The 21,073-nt window shown below is 45.2% G+C and overlaps 2 protein-coding genes across 5 annotated transcripts; one reads left to right on the forward strand and one right to left on the reverse strand.

The window, feature by feature from the left end:
- Window positions 1-334: 334 nt before the first annotated feature.
- Window positions 335-9,333, reverse strand: tap1 (transporter 1, ATP-binding cassette, sub-family B (MDR/TAP)). Of its 2 annotated transcripts, none has more exons than XM_079749341.1 (14): window positions 9,120-9,333; window positions 8,960-9,016; window positions 8,308-8,656; window positions 7,638-7,863; window positions 7,117-7,231; window positions 5,934-6,064; window positions 5,205-5,410; window positions 4,473-4,670; window positions 3,876-4,004; window positions 3,332-3,517; window positions 2,783-2,947; window positions 2,419-2,578; window positions 1,618-1,754; window positions 335-1,222 (listed from the first exon to the last, which is right to left on the reverse strand). In XM_079749341.1, exons 3-14 carry the CDS (start codon window positions 8,626-8,628, stop codon window positions 992-994), a joined length of 2,205 nt encoding a protein of 734 aa, XP_079605467.1. In that variant the 5' UTR covers window positions 8,629-8,656; window positions 8,960-9,016; window positions 9,120-9,333; the 3' UTR covers window positions 335-991. The 2 variants fall into 2 exon arrangements, with proteins under 2 accessions (XP_079605467.1, XP_079605466.1); XM_079749340.1 differs by having other exon boundaries at window positions 9,116-9,183.
- Window positions 9,334-10,636: 1,303 nt separating this feature from the next.
- On the forward strand, window positions 10,637-20,179 carry notchl (notch receptor, like). Of its 3 annotated transcripts, none has more exons than XM_079730148.1 (11): window positions 10,637-10,874; window positions 11,974-12,118; window positions 12,408-12,749; window positions 14,613-14,836; window positions 15,523-15,925; window positions 16,523-16,698; window positions 16,787-16,848; window positions 17,089-17,218; window positions 17,849-17,946; window positions 18,318-18,649; window positions 18,943-20,179. In XM_079730148.1, the coding sequence occupies exons 1-11, from the start codon at window positions 10,781-10,783 to the stop codon at window positions 19,484-19,486; spliced, it is 2,550 nt and encodes an 849-aa protein (XP_079586274.1). In that variant the 5' UTR covers window positions 10,637-10,780; the 3' UTR covers window positions 19,487-20,179. The 3 variants fall into 3 exon arrangements, with proteins under 3 accessions (XP_079586274.1, XP_079586275.1, XP_079586276.1); XM_079730149.1 differs by having other exon boundaries at window positions 15,547-15,925; XM_079730150.1 differs by having other exon boundaries at window positions 15,550-15,925.
- Window positions 20,180-21,073: the final 894 nt, after the last annotated feature.

Here is a 21,073-nt window from a genome sequence, read left to right on the forward strand (position 1 = left end):
ATACATCATTAATGGCTGCACTGCACACCCCTGACAATGGTCGTTCGCTTGAGCAAAATATTCGGCTAGCTGAATAAATGCTGAATAAAGCATAATGTCAGCTTTATGTTATTGTAAGCATCGAACAATTAGTATTCGAACAGAAGATGGCGAACAAGCTTGCTTCTGAATATAGACAGTAGGCCTACGTTGCTACATAACTTTAGATATTGTGCATTATCTCAACTTATACGACCTTGCTTACATAAAAACAGAACAACCAGTATATAATTTGGTTTCATTTTTAAGTTTCAAACACAACAAAAAAAATAAAAAGCTTGACACAATTATTCAATTACACTTGTAAATAAAATGTATTGAATAGCACTGTAGAACAAAGTATTCTCTCAAAGGAATGTTGATGCCTCATAAGGTCTTTTAATTTAAAAATGATTTGCTTTTATTTTTAAGTTTCAAACACAAAAAAGTAAAAGATTTGACAATAATTCAATTACACTTGTAAATAAAACGTATTTAAGAGCACTGTAGAAAAAAGTATTCTCTCAAAGGAATGTTGAGGCCTAATAAGCTCTTTCAATTTAAAAAGAAAGATTGTCAAATAAATAACCTTTTTAATATTATTTAATTAAAAACTATCATCAACCTCTTTAGACAGGGCAATGGACAGATTTATGTAACATTTCTGAATTTTAAAACCAAAAAAACTATAACTAATTGTTTTGACCACAGAAAAAAGGCTGGACTTCCCAACATAGCATTATTTATAGCTGATTAGGTAGTCAAATAATAAAATAAAGTTGTTTTATACTTGCAGTAACACAATGAACAAACGTAGCGTCAATAAAAGTTGAATACACAATTTCATCATCGGCCATGCTACTTCACTGTGTCCCCATACTATGTTTTTCTGTTATCGTTTTGATTGAGAGACCCCTAGCGGCAGAAACGACATATTATACCCTTACAAGAGACTAATTGCAACAAAAAAAACTCATCTTCCTCCCCCTTCTTCCTCCGCCCGCTGAAAGCCCTGGTTTTGGTTGACAACCAGCTGGGCGTAGCGTCCCTCTTGCTTCATCAGCTCTTTGTGGGTTCCCTGCTCCACCACGCGCCCCTCCTCCAGCACCAGGATGTCGTGGGCCCGCTCCACGGCGCTCATCTTGAGGGAGATCAGAAACACTGAGCACGGGCTGCTGGACCGCCCCAGCAGGGCCTGGAAGACCTGGGTGTTGAGGGTGACAAATGATGAGCGTCCAGTGGTCGGAAAATAGCCAGCCAACTAGACGGGGGTTCAGGGCATTTAAGGGTGGAACGTGTTTGGACTTGAGCCCGGCAGAGAAGTGGAGCGGTCGCTACGCACAGGGTAGGATCAGGCTAGTGCTGGATATACAAGGGCATCCTCAAGCCTTGTTCTGAGCTCTAAAAAACACATTCATTTATAGCGTAATTATATTATCATATCGGATAATATATATATATATATATATATATATATATATATATATATATAATAAAAATAAAAGACAAGGGAGGCTTTTTTATATATATACACACTAGTGCTGTCAAGCAATTAAAATATTTAATCAGTAGTATTGTTTTCATAGTACTTTAACCAACCTGATGCTCCGTCTCTGCGTCGAGGTCGCTGGTGGCGTTGTCCAGCACTAGGACCTTGGGCTGCCGGATCAGCGCTCTGGCGATGGCGATCCTCTGCCTCTGGCCCCCCGACACCATGCCCCCCTTCTCACCCGCATCTAGAGAGAGAGAGAGAGACAGAAAACGAGAGGAGGGAAGGGGACAAGTTGGCAAGAGGAGGGATACGATTGAGAGGGAGATAGAGATGGTGTAATAGAGGAAGAGAGTGGGAGGGAGGGAGGGAGGGAGGGAGGGAGGGAGAGAATGAGAAACAGGGGAAGAACTTAGGGAATTCATCATGTGTTCATGATGATTTTCAGACACAATAGAGCCATGAAGGAGAAACTCGCCTTTTGTGTCTGTGTGAAAAGTTCAATGTTTCAGGGTTTTTGTGTCAAAAGTGACTACTTCCAGAAAAGAAAACTAAACTATTGTTTCTTTTACTTTTCTTATCCTTGTGCCCACTTTGAAAAGCTGGAATTAGACGCTTAAAGTGTAAAATAAAGTATTAGACACTTGATTATCAGCCAGTGGGTGTCCAGAAACCTCTGACGCAGTCAACAATAAACAACGTTCCTTATTAAAAAAATTGACTCGTTTTCCGAACCACTTCACCAACACTATCTCTGTCTAGCTCAACTGGTAGAGCACAGCCTTACCAGTGCCAGGGTTAGGGGATTCCCACTGGTCGCACCACAGCAAAGAATGTATGCACTCACTTTCTAGTAGGGAGTGTTGGTTAAAAGCTTTCCCCAAATGGCATATATGATATATTGGCCCCACCTGTTTGGTATCCGTTTGGGAATTTTAGGATTTCGTCATGGATTGCAGCCATCTTGGCGGCTCTGTACATATCGTCATCAGTAGCGTGCTCAAAGCCATATTTGATGTTCTCTGCGATGGAGCGGGCAAACAAAACACACTCCTGGCTCACAACAGCGATCTGGCAAAAAAGACATACAATTATATAAAATAATCATATAGCCACAGCTTGCTATTAGTAAATAAAGATTCCTTCAAGATCGATAGCTTGACACTGTTTGGATTACCAATAGTCATGCCAATAAAGCTTTTTTTTTAATTTGAGAGAGAGAGAGAGAGACAGAGAAAGAGAGAGAGAGAGATTATGTATTGTTTATGACCGCACCTTGTGATGCTCCTTATAGCTATTGAGGTCCTCTCCGTCCAGCAGGATACTGCCGGCCTGGGGCTGATAGAAGCGCTCCAGCAGCCGAACGCAGGTGGTCTTCCCAGAGCTGTTGGACCCCACCAGGGCGGTGATCTGTCCGGGCTTCAGCTTCAGGGACACATCCTAGGGTGGAGGGAGCAGAGGGTGGTGAGAGGGAGTTAATAGAGAGGAGGGGGTGGAGTGTGGGGAATAGATTGCTGATCTTTTGTCAAGTGAGAAAGTTGAGACTAGTTGATTTGTTGATGTTATAAACAAAAGGATTAAAACTGATCATCAGCTTGATTCTAATCAGTAATTAATCACAGTTTATTGCTTATTGTTGTGAAAATCAATGAAAAAATTATCATGTTTCATCAAGTAAACAAATCAAACGTTTGATCTTTGTTTGCGATTATCGATGCAGAAATCTATTAGCTTGCAAATAGTTTTGAGCATTAGTCCTAAAACAAAGGCAGCAAAACAGACATTTAGACAGACGAACGAGAGTGTGGTATGAAAACATAATACCATGAGCACAGGGGTTGCCTTCCCAGGGTAGGAAAATGTGACGTTCTGGAACTCCACGTGACCTCTCACCCCTTGGGGGTCCCGGGTGCCAATAGGGGGACCCTGAGGATCCCGATCAAGGTACTCAAAAATTTTCTCTGAACCTCCGATGGCTTTCTTAACGTCTGGGTAACAACGCATCACAGCCTGAGAAGAGAGAAGAGCTAACATTTAGAGAAATGTACATTGAACTCATGAACTGTTAAATAGACAATATAGTCTGGGAAAATAACACAGTTAATCTTAACTAATTAAACAATACACTGGTTTTGAGTCTCGGTCAAGAACTTACAAGACTCATGAACTGTTAAATAGACAATAAAGTCTGGGAAAATAACACACAGTTAATCTTAACTAATTTAACAATCCACTGGTTTTGAGTCTCGGTCAAGAACTTACAAAACAAGACACGAACTGGTGGTTTGCAATTTGTGTCTAGCCCTAAACAAGTGGTTTATGTCTTGTGTCCCGACCAGAATTGGTGGTTTCTGTTGTGTGTTCTTACGTCCACCGCCGAGGCGAACTGGAGCTCGTAGAGTACGAAGGCGACCAGGTCTCCACTGCTGACCGTGCCCCCGGTGACCAGCGTCCCTCCGTAGTACAGGATGAACACCTTCAGCGCCAGAGTGCTGGTCTGCAGGGGGTTCAAGGACAACAGTACTGTTCAGCCTCTTACCAGAAACTTTTATCCAAAGACACTCACAAACAATTCAGAGACATGACATTACAGAGCAGGGAGGGGGAGGGCATCTGGCCTACAGGTACACTGCTAACAATGGGGATTGAAACCCAGTTCCTTTCAACTGGTAGTCCAACACACTAACCACTATACTATTCCTTCTTTCCCCACAGGACAAATATACACACATATTACTATTATCCTTCCGTATTTCTTCATTTTTTTATCTTAAGAGCTAAAGATTGACCCTCCCAGCGGTTGATCGAAGTTGAAACATAAGTCCAAATTGAAGCACAAGACTGGTCAAAGTTAGAACATAATACTCAAAACCTATTCAAGTCCAGGTTGACACATAAGACTAGTCGATAAAGGGCTCTCGACAGACCCACAGTTCCTTGTGTTATCCCTTTCCTCCCGACTCACATTATTGGCCCAGGTGGAGGCGGCGTAGGCGAAGGCTTCCCGTTTGTTCAGGCCGTAGATGACGTCCAGCCGCTCCTCATAGCGCTTGATCTCGCCGTCCTCGTTGGCGAAGCACCGCACTGTCTTCATGTTGGAGAACGTCTCCGTGGCGACCTGGTTGGCCTGGGCAATGCACTCTGTGACCTTTTTAGAGATCGCCTGAAGGGAAAAGAGGAGTGATGAGGCTGAGGAGTGTTGATATGTGTTGGGACAATTTTCATATTTTTAACGATAATACCCGAGCAGTATATTCTTTTAACAAGGAGCATTCACTGCAACTCTCCTACCACAACCTGTTCGCCAAACAGGGATAGGCTACAAATTGTTTTAGTGGCATTCTTATTGTTATTGTTTTTGAGGATGTTGATTATGCTGAAGTATTCTTCTTCATTATTATTTTTACTTTATTATTATTTTATATTTTAATTCTTGGTAGGCAGTAAGTAAGTATTTACTCTGTGTTTTGTGTGGGCAGTCGCATTATCAGCACACACACAATTGCAGAACAATAAGACACAGAATTGTTGGAATAAAATGATGTTGCGAATTGGGTCAGCTTTCTCAAAATAATTAAATGCTAAACCAAAACAAACAAACTCAAACTATGTGAATGAATTATAATCAGAAAAATAATACATGAAATCACAAAACTCAGGGACCCCAGGAAAGCGCCCAGTAGCACCCTATCCCCACCTGATGGAAGGTTCCGGAGCACTCTGGGATGATCCAGAGAATGGGCAGGCCCATGCAGGTGAACAGGGAGATCTGCCACGACTGGCTGAACATGAAGTAGAGGATGAAGACCAGTCGGGCAGTGTACCACATGACCAGACTCAGCTGCTCGCTCAGCGCCTCACTCATTCTGTTGGTATCCTCGGTGATACGCGACACAATTTCCCCTGAAGCCGGACAAATAGTTCAATAGACAGATATAATAGCACACAATGTTGCTGAAAGGGCGAAAATGTATTCAATATATATATTTTAAATTACAGATGATGTTAAAATATAATGATTCTGATTAACCATTCTGAAAAACTAAAACAGATAGCTAGATAACCATGGAATGATGTGATGTATGAGGATATTTGTTGAAAGACCTAGTCATCGTGTTGGTTTGTTAATTTCCATGGACAGCCACAAGAGCGGGCTATGGGGGCCACAACTTGGTGGTTATTTGTTGAAAAACAATTACATAGAAATATGTGTTCATTTTATAACATTTATCTGATTGTGTTTTCTGTAGGTATTCTGGGCAAATACAGGCCTGGTCATATAGGCAATGAATTTTTTTAGCTTTGAGCCTGTCTCAAAGTCTTAATTTATGTTTTGTTTAAGAGGTCCCCAGAGGATTAACACATTATTGGGGTCATTGGTGTCATTCTTTGGAACTCCAGAAATGGGGTGGTGGGGGGAGATTACCTGTCTTGTTGGTGTCAAAGAAAGCGATCTCCTGTTTGAGCACGGACTGGAAGACCTTGCCCTGCACTGATGTGTGGATGCAGCTCATGGTGACGTTGTATATGAGGTCACACACAAACTCAAGTACCGCACTGCAGGCAAACAAACAAACAAATGTCAAACATGACTTGAAAACAACTAGAAAGCACTATAAGTAATACTACTGCCAAGTTACTTGGGAATTTTTAGCTTGTTTAGTTCATTTTAATGAAGTTTTATTGTTATTACATTTTTTTGTTTATGTTGTTATTTTCTTATAAAAATAATAAACATTCATTGTTAAAGAGTGTTTGTAATTGTTTACAAACAAGGGCCTTCTGTGGGGGTACTGACAGCAAATGTACTACATGGAGGAGAAACCACGCCTGTCCACTTTTTAGAAGATCTTTAGATAAATTATAAATGTTTATATAGATGGTAGCAGTTAGGTAAAGAGCAGTTATTCAGGTGCTGCCTAGTAACAATAAAACCAAAAGACATTTTTGTTGTTTTCTAACTATAGACTTCAACAAAGAAAGGCAGTGCGGTGTGCCTTGCCACGCCTTGTGTATGATCGAGGCTTAAGTAAGGTGCTTTTTCTTTCGTTTTGATTTTCAGAAAATGTGCTTGCTTGTGCTTATAAACAAAACTCCCTTCTACTGTTACACACGTTCAGAGTAGTTGTGCTGAAGTCAGTGAGGTGTCAGATGTAATGAAGCCTTCACGGACATTACAACAACACTTGAACTGCACAGTTTAAATTAGTTTATATTAGCAGATACCTTTCTGAATCACAGTGAATGACAATATAGGTCACTAAGAGGCACATCTGGTTTTATTAATTCTAGGGCCGAAGTCAAAGAAGATCAGGCAAGTGCTGTTTTGGAGGAAGTCAGTGGGCTTCAGATCCAAACATGGCCCCAGTCCGATTCAGTCCCGGCTGAGCATCAATGTGAAGCGGGTCGCACCTGATTACCAGATTTCGACAAACCAATCGATTCATCATGGTCAAAGATGTTTATAGGAAGGGATCTCACCCTTGACCAAAGCGGGTCTAAGCTCAACTTTAGCCAGTAGACAAGATAAGATAAAGGTAGATAAAATGGAATAATATAAGATAACATTCAGGACTATTCTGCCTTAGGTAAGCAGTATAGAAGTATACCTGCTAATGGTAATTATTGCCATAATTGTAATGGCTTGGGTGAAGGCATCTGGATTCTCTTTATCCATGATCCAGTCTGCCATGTGTCCCGTGTAATGAGGTATCGCCATCTCACCTGAGTGAGACCAAGAGAGACGGATCAGACACAAAACACATCCATCTTACTATCCACGTTTTAGGAACATCTGGCTATCAAACACATCTATCTTTATCGTAATCAAGGACAGAGTCATGAGTCTTGTTTCCATTAATACTCATCTCCCCCACCTTCATTCTACCGTTTCAATAAAAACTTTGGAATACCATCAAAATGTAAAGCACAGGTTTTCAGGAGTCAAGATTGACCTAGCATATGAGGACCTAATCATCACAAACACATGTAGCACCTCTAACACACTTCAATGTTAGATAAAATATGAAGACCAAGTCTTCAGAACGACCACAAATACATTCAGCACCAACACTCTTCCAGATTGACGTACATTTGAGGACCTCATCACCACTAACACACATCCACATACCATACGAGGACAGAATGACCAGCAGCATCACAATCACAAAGCGACTGGTGTAGGGTCGCATGAAGCCCATCAACCTCTTCAGGGAGGAGGACTTCAGGGAGGAGGAATTGTTCCCCGACTGGGCATCTGCTATTTCTTCGCTGCTCCTCTTCTTCTGGAACAGCGAGGACATGTACCGGTCCCAGTACAACCAGGCCACCGCAGTGACGCCATAACCGTGCAATAGCTGCCCCACAAAAACAAAGAGCATCATGGGGTGGTTAATGCATCTAAATGGCTGGAAAGACGATTGGGTTCTTCATGAACAAATGTCCTTTACTTCTGCTGTGACAACCACATTTCGTATCTGGGACTATCAAAGGAAATCGCAGATGTTTTTTTATTATAAAGTTATTTTTTGGACTTAATACCATGACTTTCACTTCAATAAGCAAGGATTAGAGAAATATATTGTGGCGATAACATTTAGTTTAAGTTTCTGTATTGCTGCCGTTAGATTGATGTAAAACCATTCTACCTCATCGTCTGTGACATGTTAATACAAGTTTAGTCTCTAAATCTACATCTAGGTATACATTCACATTCGAATCAAAGTTACACTTTTACAACGTTGTATTTGATATGATAATAAACAATAACACTGTAGTTATAAATACAGAAAAGCGCCTACCCTTTGCCAGGAGTACCAGCTCCATAGTTCCTCTGAGTTGGACCAACCGACCCCCCACAGAAGACTAACATACGCTGGGAAATGAAAGCACAGGACCCCGATGGTCTGGCGCCCCTGGAAGCTGCTCAACCACGATTGGCTCAATACCAAGTTAAGTAAGGGCAAGGTGCAGGCTCTGAGGATCCCTCCAACCCACAAAGTCACATATGGGTGGGCGACCAGCAGGGGTGAGAGGGAGGCAGAGCGGATTAACTGCAACACACAAGCATCTACCAGCACGAAGGCCGAAGCCGCAGCGAAGGAACTACTTATGGACATCATGCCCTGATGAAAAGAGTAGAGAAATAACCTGAGAAAGGCAGATTGAGAAAGAGAGAGAGGACATCCTTGTGAGAGGTAAAATAAAAAAAGTAAATCGACATGTACCAAGTGGATCAAACATTGCCCATAATGAACCATGTTGCCAGAAACGAGTACCCTTTGCTACGATTCGAAACCTAAGATGACTTTCATTTTCACATAGCAGTTGGCTTGCTAATATCATCGAGTTAAACACTAGATAAACGTGATAATAGCATAATTTAACATTGAAACACGCTCTTCCCAGCTATAGAATTACAGAAACATAGTTTGTTGCCACACTAACACTTACCTTGGCTTTGAATTCGAACCGGAATAGTAGTCAATAATATAGTCCAAAATGGCCAACCTGCATTAAGAAAATGATCAGTTATGCAAGTCGGTCCACTTGTTGATAATAATGCATTTGAAAACTGACAAATCGATCCAATACAGAGAATCGACCTACTCACGAGCTGTCGAAGCTTCTTGTGCTTGCCGAACTGAAAGCGAAAGTAACCTAACATGGAAAGTCCCTCTGCCCGCTGGGCTGATCCAGATGCAGAGGACGATCCCGCAACCTATCCAAGGCTGGCGGCACTTTGTATTCTTTGGTGTGATGGATACTCCTGAAATTATTACTCCAATGCTAAGCTACACTTTTCTAAGTTACCCCTTTCCAAAACGTCTGTGTTGAAAAGCTTTTCAGCTCCAGCACGACACCATGTGGGAAGGAGGGGAATAACAGACTCACAACATTTACGCCGCCCCCTGTTGGTTTACTTCAGGCCAGTTTTCTGCTGGCCTACTATCATCCGTTAACATGTCTGGAATTCAAAATATTGTAAAAAAAAAAAAACAACAACAACAAAAAACATCAAATTAAAAAAGACTACATTGAATTATAATTTCTTATAATAATATAGTTTACAAATTCAATTTCAATGAATTAAACAACTAGGCTATTTTTTAGGATAGAGAAAGAGTGATCTGTAACATTTTCTTAGTCCCTATTCGTAATCCAAAATGTATTACAATCTATAAAACTGTAGACTGGATCTCCTTATCAATTCTTAATCAAACATTGTGGCTTTCTGTTAAGGCACAATGACACATCTTAGTGTTGCACTGTTTTATAACGCCAATACATGTCAACATAAAACCCAGGAGCAGACCGTCCTCACAGACCTTGAGTTCCCTGTATACTGGGCCAGTTTGTGTATTGAGGTGTTCAAGTTTAAATGTATGTGGTTTAAAGAGTGTGAAGAAAGAGCCAAGGTGTAAAACAACCCCTTACAATCGATGGCCTATAAGCTATAAGGGAAGTAAATCACAGTGTCAGTGGGAGTATCAAAGTATTTTAAAGTTAGTTAGTTAACACAGGTTCTAATGGTGTTTACAATGCCGTTAAACATATCTTCAATGCATAATATAGAAGAAAGTCAAGGGATCATGGCCAGAAAGGTAAACACTTTCTGGCCATGTGTGTATGTGTGTGGTGTGTGTGTGTGTGTGTGTGTGTGTGTGTGTGTGTGTGTGTGTGTGTGTGTGTGTGTGTGTGTGTGTGTGTGTGTGTGTGTGTGTGTGTGTGTGTGTGTGTGTGTGTGTGTGTGTGTGTGTGTGTGTGAGTGTGTGTGTGTGTGTGTGTGTGTGTGTGCGTGTGTGTGTGTGTGTGCGTGTGCGTGTGTGCATGGGATGGCATATATGCAAACACAGTGCTTTTTCCAACATTTGAATTCTAAAATTGCAGACAATAACAAGCGTACACAACACCGCCCCCACCAAACCCCCAGGCCCCAGCTCTATTCTTCCCACACAGTGGCAGGAAGTAGTCCCCATATCCGGAGGGCTTCGCTTAAAGAATAGCCGTGCTGGAGGGTGGTGGCGCTGGGAGGTGGAGGGGGGGGGGGGGCGCGCTCGGTTCCCAACCGATCACATGGACCGGACCCACTGTGAACGTCACCAGCACCAGGACAGGGGTCCACAGCAGAGCAGGGATTCACAGAAGAAGGAACTGAAACTGCCTGGACAGGCATTGGAACCAGGGAACAGGGCACGTCGGACCCAACTGGACCGGTGTGGCTGGAAAGTGGTCTGGAAGAGTACCAATAAGAAGGAGGTCGAGTGAAGGAGCATGAAGGTGGGGATGGTGGTGGAGGACTCGAGGAGAGTGAGGTGGTTGATTGCGAGGCTGTTGGTGGTGCTGGGACTATGCAGGCTTCATCAAGGTACGTTTATCTTATTCATGCTTAACTTAGGTTTATCTTAGTCATGATCATTTTTTTTATTATGTTCATTTTATCTCTTAGCCAATGGTAATCCTTTTGGTGAGAGCTGTTATCTTCTGACTATCATGTGACCTTGGACTTATTTTAACTAATGACTATTGTTTTAATAACTTAGTTGTTAGTTAAAGTTAATGGTAACACTTTACAAAAAGTGTACATTAACTGACCATTAACGACGTTTAGTTAATGCAGTTATAAGCATTATTTAACGGTTCATTAATCGTCTACCCCAAATCTCGATCCTAACCCTAACCATAATTATAACCCCAATGTTACTGTTTTATAATAATGATTATTACTGCATAAACTAATGTTAATTCATGGTTTATTAATGTCCTTTTATAGTAAAGTGTTACCAACGTATTTTTCTATGTAATGTGCGGTTCCCAAAATGAACGTATGAGAGTATTTATATGATACTAGACATGTTGCATTTCAGCTCTAAAGTGGTATGTTATAAAGGTATACACGCTCACTCACCTGCCAAGGCCCATTGTCTTATTCCATCCCATTCCTCATTGGCATGGCGATGACCTTTAACCTTGATCAAGTCCCGGCCCACTCAGTTTCCTGTTACTATTCGCTGCTTCTGGAAACTTCCTGTTTGTGTCAGGTCCCCTTCCCATTCCCTTTGGAAGCCAATGTCATTGACCTTTAAGTGTGGAAGCGGTTCTCTCCGCTCGCTCACCAGCCCTTTACACAAAATGAGTATTTTAATGTGGGTCATCCACTGCTCAACCAACCGAGGGCTTTTACTTTTATTGTATTAGTGGATATATTACAGCTGCACAATTGTATTACTATAGTAATTAGAGCCTTATCTTCATGTTTTTGTTTCAAAGTCTATCCAAAGGCAAAATAGAAACTAACTCAACTGTAGCAATGCTATGTTGTATGCTGCCCTTTAACATTGACTGCGAACCACACCTCATTATGATGCTGTGTGTGTGTGTGTGTGTGTGTGTGTGTGTGTGTGTGTGTGTATGTGTGTGTGTGTGTGTGGCCCTTCATGTCTGTGCTCTGTCCCCTGGTTTCTCAGCGGCACCTAGCGACCCCTGGGGTCAGTGTCCGGTCAGCAGACACTGCCAGGAGAAGTTTGGGGATGGGACGTGCAACAAGGAGTGCACTGAGTCACGGTGTCTCCTAGACGGCTTGGACTGCCTCAAGGAGAGGAGCAAGTGCAAGTAAAACTCACATCCTCCATCTTGTTCTTCCTCTTCTATCTGTTCCTGTACGTCAGTCTAATGATGAGGGGTATTTATTCCCGATAACTACTGTTTACGATTTACTATATTTTAACCATTGTTCATTCATGGTTTTATAATGTATATGTTTCTATAGTTTATCAAAATGTGTTTCCCACCATTCAGCGCATATTTTGTGCGCATATATGCGCATACAGTGCAGCCTTTATTGAATCCAGTTAACCTGCATGTCTTAACCCCCCCCCCCCGCCCTCTCTTCCCTCCACAGTCCGGGTCACATCCAGTACTGCCGGGACCACTACGCCAACTCCCACTGCGAGCAGGGCTGCGACAGCGCCCCCTGTGGCTGGGACGGCAGCGACTGCTTCACCCACCAGACCCCCGTGTGGGCCAAGGGCACCCTGGTGGTCCACTGTACACACGCGGGCCTACCCCCTCAGCGAGCCGTGTCCTCCAACAGCTCTCTGCTCTGGGCGCTGAGCGTGTTGCTGCGCACGTCGCTCAAGCTGAGGGCCGTGGCCCCGCTGGCCCCCACCGGGGACATCCACGCCCTGGACGCCCCCCAGCTGGCGGAGCTGCTGGTGCAGCCCACCGCTGGGGACGCCGGCGGGTGAGTTGGGGGGTAGCACCACAAATGTCTTGAATAAGGATGAATAAGGTATGATTAAAAGAGTGTATCTCTTAAGACCAAAGTATTGTATTTACCTTCAATTATTCTTATTTATCAAAGATTCACTGCTACTCAAACACCCGACTCTCAAAATGGCCACCAGTCAAGGGCGTAGGAACCGGGGGGGACGGAGGGGATGTGTCCCCTCCAATATCGGAGACAGGCTCATTTGTCCCACCTAAAAATTATACCGGATCTGTCAGGTTTCCGATATGTGTCCCCCCCAATGTTAAACTCATTCCTACGCCCCTGCCACCAGTCATCACTACATTGTGTCTAACTTCCAACTGCTAAATGCTAAAGTTTGAATTGTTTTTCTGCAAATGTCGTTGTAGGTCTTGTTATAGCCAAACAGACCACAACAGAGAGCCGCAAATCAAACACAAAGTGATGTTTAACAAATGGAATTTATTAACCACAACAGAAACATAACAAGGAGGGCTAATAAACGAGTAGCGATAACAAATCAGCGGCTGTTACCAAACCAGTTAGGCTTTGGGCCTAGCTGGCCAGGTGTGCCTGACGACACTTAGAAGACCCACCATTTTTGGAGTCCATCACTGAACCCTGGAAATCTGTTGTATTCAGTTATTTTTAAGGCTAAACAAATAATTTGCATGTAAATAGTTTTTGGTTTCTTTCATGAGCACCTAACAAGTGAGGTCATTGAATGTCTGTATAGGTGTTAATGTGGGAATTGAACCCACTACCCAGGCACTGAAAAGGCAATGCTCTATTGGTTAAGCTAGACAGGTCAGAGAAAAAATACTTGGTTATCTTTCATTTTGGATACTATTTAAAAAAATATTGTCCTAAAAATTAAATACTGGGTCATTCCGAAGACATTTTAAAATTCCCAACATACAGTGACAGTCTATCTCAAAAGGAGCACTTGGAAGTTAGGCTTCTTTCTCAAGGAGGCTTACAGGAAGTCTGAGGACACGGGGAACTGAACCTATAACACTTATGGTAAGAGATGGGTGCCCTATCCACTAGACTAACCCGTCTCCCTCTCAGCCTGCTGCTGGTTATGCTCTTGTCTTGATGATACAACCAAAATTCACAGATTTATTTATTTGAAGATTCATGAATCTGCAAATAAAATGAATAAAGAGATCTTTAAATCTCTATTAATCTCTCTCATTCTGTCTCTGTTATTCTTCTATATGTTTATCTTTACTCTCTCTCTCTCTCATCTACCTCGCTCTCCTTCTTTCGCTCTCTCCTGCTATGTATCTATCTCTCCCTCTCTCTCGCCAACTGTGTATTCCTGTTTCTCTCTCCTGCTGTGTGTCTACCTATCTCTCTCTCTCTCTCTCTCTCTCCTGCTGTGTGTCTACCTATCTCTCTCTCCTTCTCTCCTGCTGTCTCTCTCTCTCTCTCTCTCTCTCGCCTGCTTTGTGTCTACCTATCTCTCTCTCTCTCCTTCCCTCCTGCTGTCTCTCTCTCTCTCTGTCTCTCTCTCTCCTGCTTTGTGTCTACCTATCTCTCTCTCTATCTCTCCTTCTCTCCTGCTGGTTCTCTCTCTCTCTCTGTCTCTCTCTCTCTCTCTCTATCTCTCTCTCTCTCTATCTCTCTATCTCTCTCTCCTGCTTTGTGTCTACCTATCTCTCTCTCTATCTCTCCTGCTGTGTCTCTCTCTCTCTCTCTCTCCTTCTCTCCTGCTGTCTCTCTTTCTCTCTCTCTCTCTCGCTCTCTCTCTCTGTCTCTCTGTCTCTCTCTCTCTCTCTCTCTCTGTCTCACTCTCTCTCTCTCTCTCTCTCTCTCTGTCTCACTCTCTCTCGCTCTTCCCCCCCCCCCCAGCTCGGTGCTCTTCCTGCAGGTGGACAACAGGCCATGCTCCCGCCTCCCCTCCTCCTGCTTCCTGAGTGCGGCCGAGGCGGGGGGCTTCCTGCGAGCCGTGATGTCAAAGCGGCCACCATCGTTCCCTTCGCTGACAGAGCTCAAGGCCGTCATTGATGTGCGGGGCTTCAAGCAGGAAATAGGACCAAGGGAGGAGAAAGTGCTGGAGAAGGAAATCAAAGAAGGTACGGGCCAGAGGTTTCGGCTGGCAAGGGGGGAAAGGTTGTGTGTCTGTCTGTCTGTCTGTCTGTCTGTCTGTCTGTCTGTCTGTCTGTCTGTCTGTCTGTCTGTCTGTCTGTCTGTCTGTCTGTCTGTCTGTCTGTCTGTCTGTGTGTGTGTGTGTGTGTGTGTGTGTGTGTGTGTGTGTGTGTGTGTGTGTATGTGTGTGTGTGGTGAGTAGCTATGATGAATGATGAACTCATTCTCTTTACTACACTACTCACTTCCCCTCGTTGACCTCCATTTAACCTGTGGAAAGATCTGAATAAATATTTCCCCTTCCACCACAGACACTGTGTTCCCTGTCAGACGACCTGTTTAATCTCTCACAGTCGTCATATGCTGTGCTTACAAAAACTGGTACACGTGAAACTAGATAGCAGTTAGTCAAGACTGACGCATTAAAGCGCAACCGAAAACTCAAAGCAAACAGCTCCCCTTCTGGTGAAACATTGGCTGCATAGTTCACAGTTGGAGGTTATATTCTGAGTATTTCTGATTGGTTGAAATAAATCCCACAAACTATGGCAGAACAACATCTGAGTACCTGTACTGAGTTAGAACCTCACTCAGTACAGGCAGTTGCTTGCTGTGTAACTGAAACACCGGCTAAATCGCAGTGTTGTTTACATGTTGACCACCGGTTATCAAGCAATACACCGTCTCGGTCCGGCAGTAGACCCCTCCCCCGCGTGGCTCTGGGTGGTCATCGCTCTCGCGGTGGGCCTGGCGCTGGCACTGACGCTGGCCGTCCTCCTGGCGGTGAGGCGCTTCCGACGACGGCGGCGGGGCGACCAGCGGTGCCCCGATCGCGAGGGCGGAGGAGGGGTGGGGGCTAGACCCCGGTCTACGGCGGCTAGCGACAACAGCAGCGGTGGCGGCGGTGGTGACTCCAAGGCCTGGCACCACCAGCAGCAGCACTCCGGACGCCAGGAGCACCGCTCGCACCCCGGGAAGGAGAAAGAGAGGAACGGCTTGAAGAAGAAGAAGAAAGCGAAGGAGCTGGAGAAGAAGAGGAGGAGGGAGCCGTTGGGCGAGGACGCCATGCGTATGAGGTGGGTTTGGTTGGTTTTGGGCGTTGGTCGGGGGGATGTTTAGTCTGCTGGGACAATGGCCGTGTCGTAGCGGTAGGGCCGGATGTAGTCCTACACGCCCCCCCGACCGGAGCCTTGACAATGGAGCCCGCAATTAAGACACTCTCAAGGTCTTCCTGTCGTGTGCTAAGAAACCAAAACATTTCTTAGTTTTTAGTCAAGAGCTTGCTTTTTCAGGTTTGTTATGGAAAAGTTGACTTTTTTGTTTGTTTTGATATAGTCTCACTTGATCATGTCAAGCCATTGTATACTTTCTTATGTTATTCTGCTTCTCTTGGCTGATAGGTTTCCTTACATGAAATGTAAAAACAAATCTCGTCTACCCACAGGCTCCACACATTGCATGTGTGTGGAGTCTTGTGGCGGTCACAGCATTTTAAAAGAAACTCTGTTACTATAGAATCATTGCTGTCTGCTCATTAAAGACAAGTATTGAATACCATATACTCTAAATTAATTTTGTAAAACAACTGTGTTGTCCTGAAGTGTCGCTACTCATACTAATAAAACACCAGTTCAAGTGCTAGAATGCCTCTTCCACCTGTGTGTGTGTCCCAGGCCGCTGAAGAGGGACCTGGACATAGGGAGTGACACAGACTTCACCCAGAGCTCCATGGAGGACATCAACGCCCGCTGCTCGCGCCGCCATCAAGAGGCGTCCATCTGCGACCACCGCAGCCAGGAGCAGAAACACTACCGGGCCGGACACACACAGACACCCCGGCCAATGCAGAGTAGGAACACACACACACGCACGCACGCACGCACACACATAGATGTAACATGAATTGAATCGCTAACAACGGTCTCACTGTCTCACAGCTCCCCCTAGAGGCTGGAAGAGAAACAATATCCCACCTCCCCTCCTCAGTCCTCCGCAGCAGGTAAAGTAAAATAATATAATGTCATCCGTGCATATCTCTCTCTCTCTCTCTCTCTCTCTCTCTCTCTCTATATATATATATATATATATATATATATATATATCCACCATGTATCCAATTTTCAAATGTTGATATTATCTGTGGTAATATTTCCTGTAGAGCACCTTGTAGCTCAGGTTTTAAAAGGTGCTCTATCATATCAATCCCCAGTATAAGTCAGTATGTGTGTTGTACCTGCAGACGGCCCCAGTGCACTGGTGTGGCCCCGACGGCTCCGTGGTCCTGATCCGGGCGGTGCGCAGCGGTCTGGACCGGGTGGTTCTGGAGCTGCTTCGAGCTGGAGTACCCGTCAACAACACAGACCACACCGGTACTACTGGGTCTCATACTGATAGTGTTCCTTTATTATAGGCCCTAAGAGACAACAGATATGAAACACTGAGGTTTAGTGTGACTTATATCCTCTCTCAATCCTCTCTGTGTCCCTCCTCCATTCTCTACATTCATTCAACTCATCCCCTCTTTCCCACTCACTCTCTCTCTCACTCACTCTCTCTCTCTCTCTCTCTTACACTCACTCTCTCTCTCTGTCTCTCTCAGACCCCCTCATACCTTCTGACTCTGAACAGAGCTAACAAGCTCCGTCCGTCCCCCTGATCTTTGGGTGGATGGATATATCTTTCTCTTTCTTCCAATCATTTTTCCTTATTTGTCTAATTGATTTTCTAATTTCCTTGCCTTCTTCTTCTTCAACTCCAGCTCTTATTTTTTCAATATTCCTTGGTCTATGTATCGCTTTTACTCTCTCCCCTATCTCTTCATCTCTCCTCTGCCGACTAACATCCTAGCTTCACCTCTGTTGTGTTCATAGTTGTTTCATGACTGATGCCCTCCCCCCCCCCCCTCTCTCCCCCTTCTCTCTCCCCCTCTCTCTCTCTCGGTTTACCCCTACGTCCTCCCCTCCCGCCTTGCTCTCTGTGCCCCCCCCCCCCGGTCCCAGGGCGGTCCGCGCTCCACTGGGCATGCTCCGTGAACCACCTCTCTCTCACCAGGACTCTCATTCGCTACGGGGCGGCGGTGGACCTACAGGACAACAAGGTCAGACCTCCACCACTGTTCATGTCCTTGTTCTTAAGGCCCCCAAGGCCTCCTGTAGAGGACAGGGGTTTTCAAATCTACTTCTTTCATTCGAAAAAATAAAAGTCCCAGTATTTACAATAAACCTAATATTTCCTTGTTAGTGAAACAATGATTCTTGGATCCCACACCCACTAGTCAGCTGGGGTTCAAATCAGTGATGCCATCTGCAATAACCCCTAAGCCAAAGGTCTTATGATGTCTGTTTAGCGGTTTAAGCATCGCTGCTTAAATCCTCCGGCTCCATTAAGGAGTGGAAAGACCTTTTCTTCCTGGATTCTGAATTCTTCACTGAGATAAATCTACAAAGGAACCAATGTTTCCTCCACTAGGGCGAGACTGCCCTGTACCTGTCTGCCCTCCACGGTTGCTATGACACCACCCGCCTCCTGCTGCTCAACGGAGCCAATCAGGAGCTGCACGACCGCAGGGGCCGTTGTCCAATCGACATGGCCCGAGAGGGCGTGCACCACCAGCTCCTGGAGCTCCTATTGGCCCACCGGGTGCAGCGAGGACCGATCACGGTGGAGCCGGTGAATGACATGCTGTGGGAGGAGCGGGGGCTGATGTACTCCCCGTGGGCGGGGTCGGCCGGGATACCTGGGAGGTCCGCCTCCTTCTCAGGGGTCCTGGGTCACCGAGACATGACCCCACCGCCACAGAGGTAGGAGGTCAAAGGGATTGCCCTCTGCAAGTACACTGCTGGACATGTTAACTGGCCCATATAGACATAGTGGCTATAGGGGGGGTCACCTCCCAGCAAGAAGGTTTGGGGTTTGAATCCTCATGACCACAGTATACCTGCAAGCATCCTTGAGCGAGATGTCCAACCACTACCTGCTCATTAATGATTTCCCTTTCAAGGCCTTTTATAAAATGTCCTCTCTCTCTCAAACGATGTTATTTATTGTAGAAAATAACTGAGGTCTTTGATTCCCCTCCCTTCTTGCCCAACAGTGATTGGTCAGTTGGCCGCGTGCAGTACCCCTCCCCCCAGAACTGGCGCCCACAACAGCTCAACCAATCAGCGACGGCGCTGGTCCCCCCGAGGGTGATGGGCCGCTCGCCGCGCCCCATCGCCACCCTGGCGGAGGTGACCTCGGAGGACGAGGACCGAGAGCGGCCCCTGGAGGTCCCCAGAGCCGTGACGCCTCACTTCCTGTCCCCGCAGCCCGCCCCCCGCCAGCGCTCCTTCTCCTGTACCCAGCATGCATTACAGAGGCACTCCAGCGGCCCCCCCCAGCCGGAGCCCAACTACGTGGTGGTGACGGACGGCCGGCCCCCCAACGAGGGTGCGGTGGAGAGGGGGGTGGTGATGCCCCCGCCCCGGGACGTCCCCTCCATCCCAGACCACCCAGCCACCCTGCAGCACAGCCAGCTCCAGGCAAGGACGGAGGCAGCGGTGGTGGGGTTGGGGATGGGGTTGGGGGGCTCGTCAGAGCAGAAGAGCAGATTTGAGGCGCCGGGCAGCCATGCCAACACCACCCAGACGGCCCTGTAGAACCAGCCCTCCTCAACACACACAGACACTGTTGAGTTCTACCAAACGCTCAGTTGAGGCGGAAAACCAACATTGACTGCCAACTATAGAAGTAGTTGTGACCTGCAATAAGCTATTCCATATTTCCTGTACTGTGCAGGAGGGGGGGCAGACGCATATGTCGGAGCAAGAAAAACATGAGCTCCCAGGTTTGTCTTGTTCCCAGGCTTCATGTAAACTGCTTGAAGTTGGAAACAAACCAGAAGGGTAACAACAGCAGGCTTGGCAAACCCAGTTGAAATTCCTCGTGGTCGCCACTAGTAGGCAGGGTTTCCACAAAACACACAGATACAACCCTGAAGATTAATGTTTGGGAATTTTTTTAAAAAGATCAAGTACAAAGACGTTTAGGCCCACCCAAACCTAGAGTACTTTAACGTCCCTGGACAACGTCCATGAAAATGAAATAATATGAATGTATTTAATTATTTCTGTGTAAAATTTGAGTCATTAGTATCTCATCACCAGCCCTTATTGTTATGAGCCGATTTGTGGTTCTGCTTCACTGAGACTTTTTTGGCTTGTAAACATGCTTGCAAATCTCTTTCTTATTTTACGTTAAGCACTTTTATTGACCTTCTTTCTTTTATCTCCCATATCTAAAAGTGTTACTTTTTATTATTTGTCAGATTATAAACACTTAAATTGGATATGTTCATGATTTATTCTCAAGACAGAAAGATGGAAAGAAAGAAATAAAGAAAGGTGATTCAATGGGTTAATGATTATCAACTTCCAGATGATGCGAGGTGACATGAGGTGAGGTGACATGAGCTGAGGTGATACGGTGGGAAAGTTGCTATGAGATCGTTCCCGTGCAGGGCAGAGCCAAATGATGTGAATGACCCGTCACACTTCGAAACCTTCCTAACGTGTTAATAGCCGCTGCCACGAGGAGGTGCGCCTGCTCTTCGCCACGGGGCGCCCCGTGCCAAGAAACGCTAACCTCGGGGTCGTCACTGGAAATTCTTGCACCCGTGCAGGTTTCTTTCCCACACACGATCGACGCGTATACACGTCCACACATTCACAGCTCATGGTGTTAAACCTCATTATTTTCATTGGCAGTTGGAGATAAAAATAAACTCTGCACTCACTTATTATTATTACTATCTAATAAACTAAATACTAGGTATATTGGGCATACTTTTACAAGTTTTAGGACCACACTACGAGCGAAGTAAGGGTATTTATTTTTAGCATTCAACCTTTCAAAAATACAAACAACAAATATCCTTTATAAATGTCCTTTACATAAAGATTTTATTTTTTTAAAAAAACAGCATATCTTCAGACCGACCCCATTGGTTTTACGCACAACACCCCTAGTGCGTAAAAGCTCATACGTATTAGGACGCTGCGCCTCGCATGTCGACGCCTCGGCCCGGCCCGGGCTCGGCCCGAGGCGTCACTTCCACGAGGGCCCAGTGGGGGCTCGACGCGCGTGCCGACATAAGCGCACAGGGACGCCAAGCGTGTCTTAACACCTAGCGGGCTGTTTGAGTTTATGGACATCTGGACATTTGTCAGGGAGTCATGTTTTGAGGC

This window comes from Pollachius pollachius, assembly GCF_949987615.1.
Source record: "Pollachius pollachius genome assembly, chromosome: 1".
Lineage (NCBI taxonomy): Eukaryota > Metazoa > Chordata > Actinopteri > Gadiformes > Gadidae > Pollachius > Pollachius pollachius.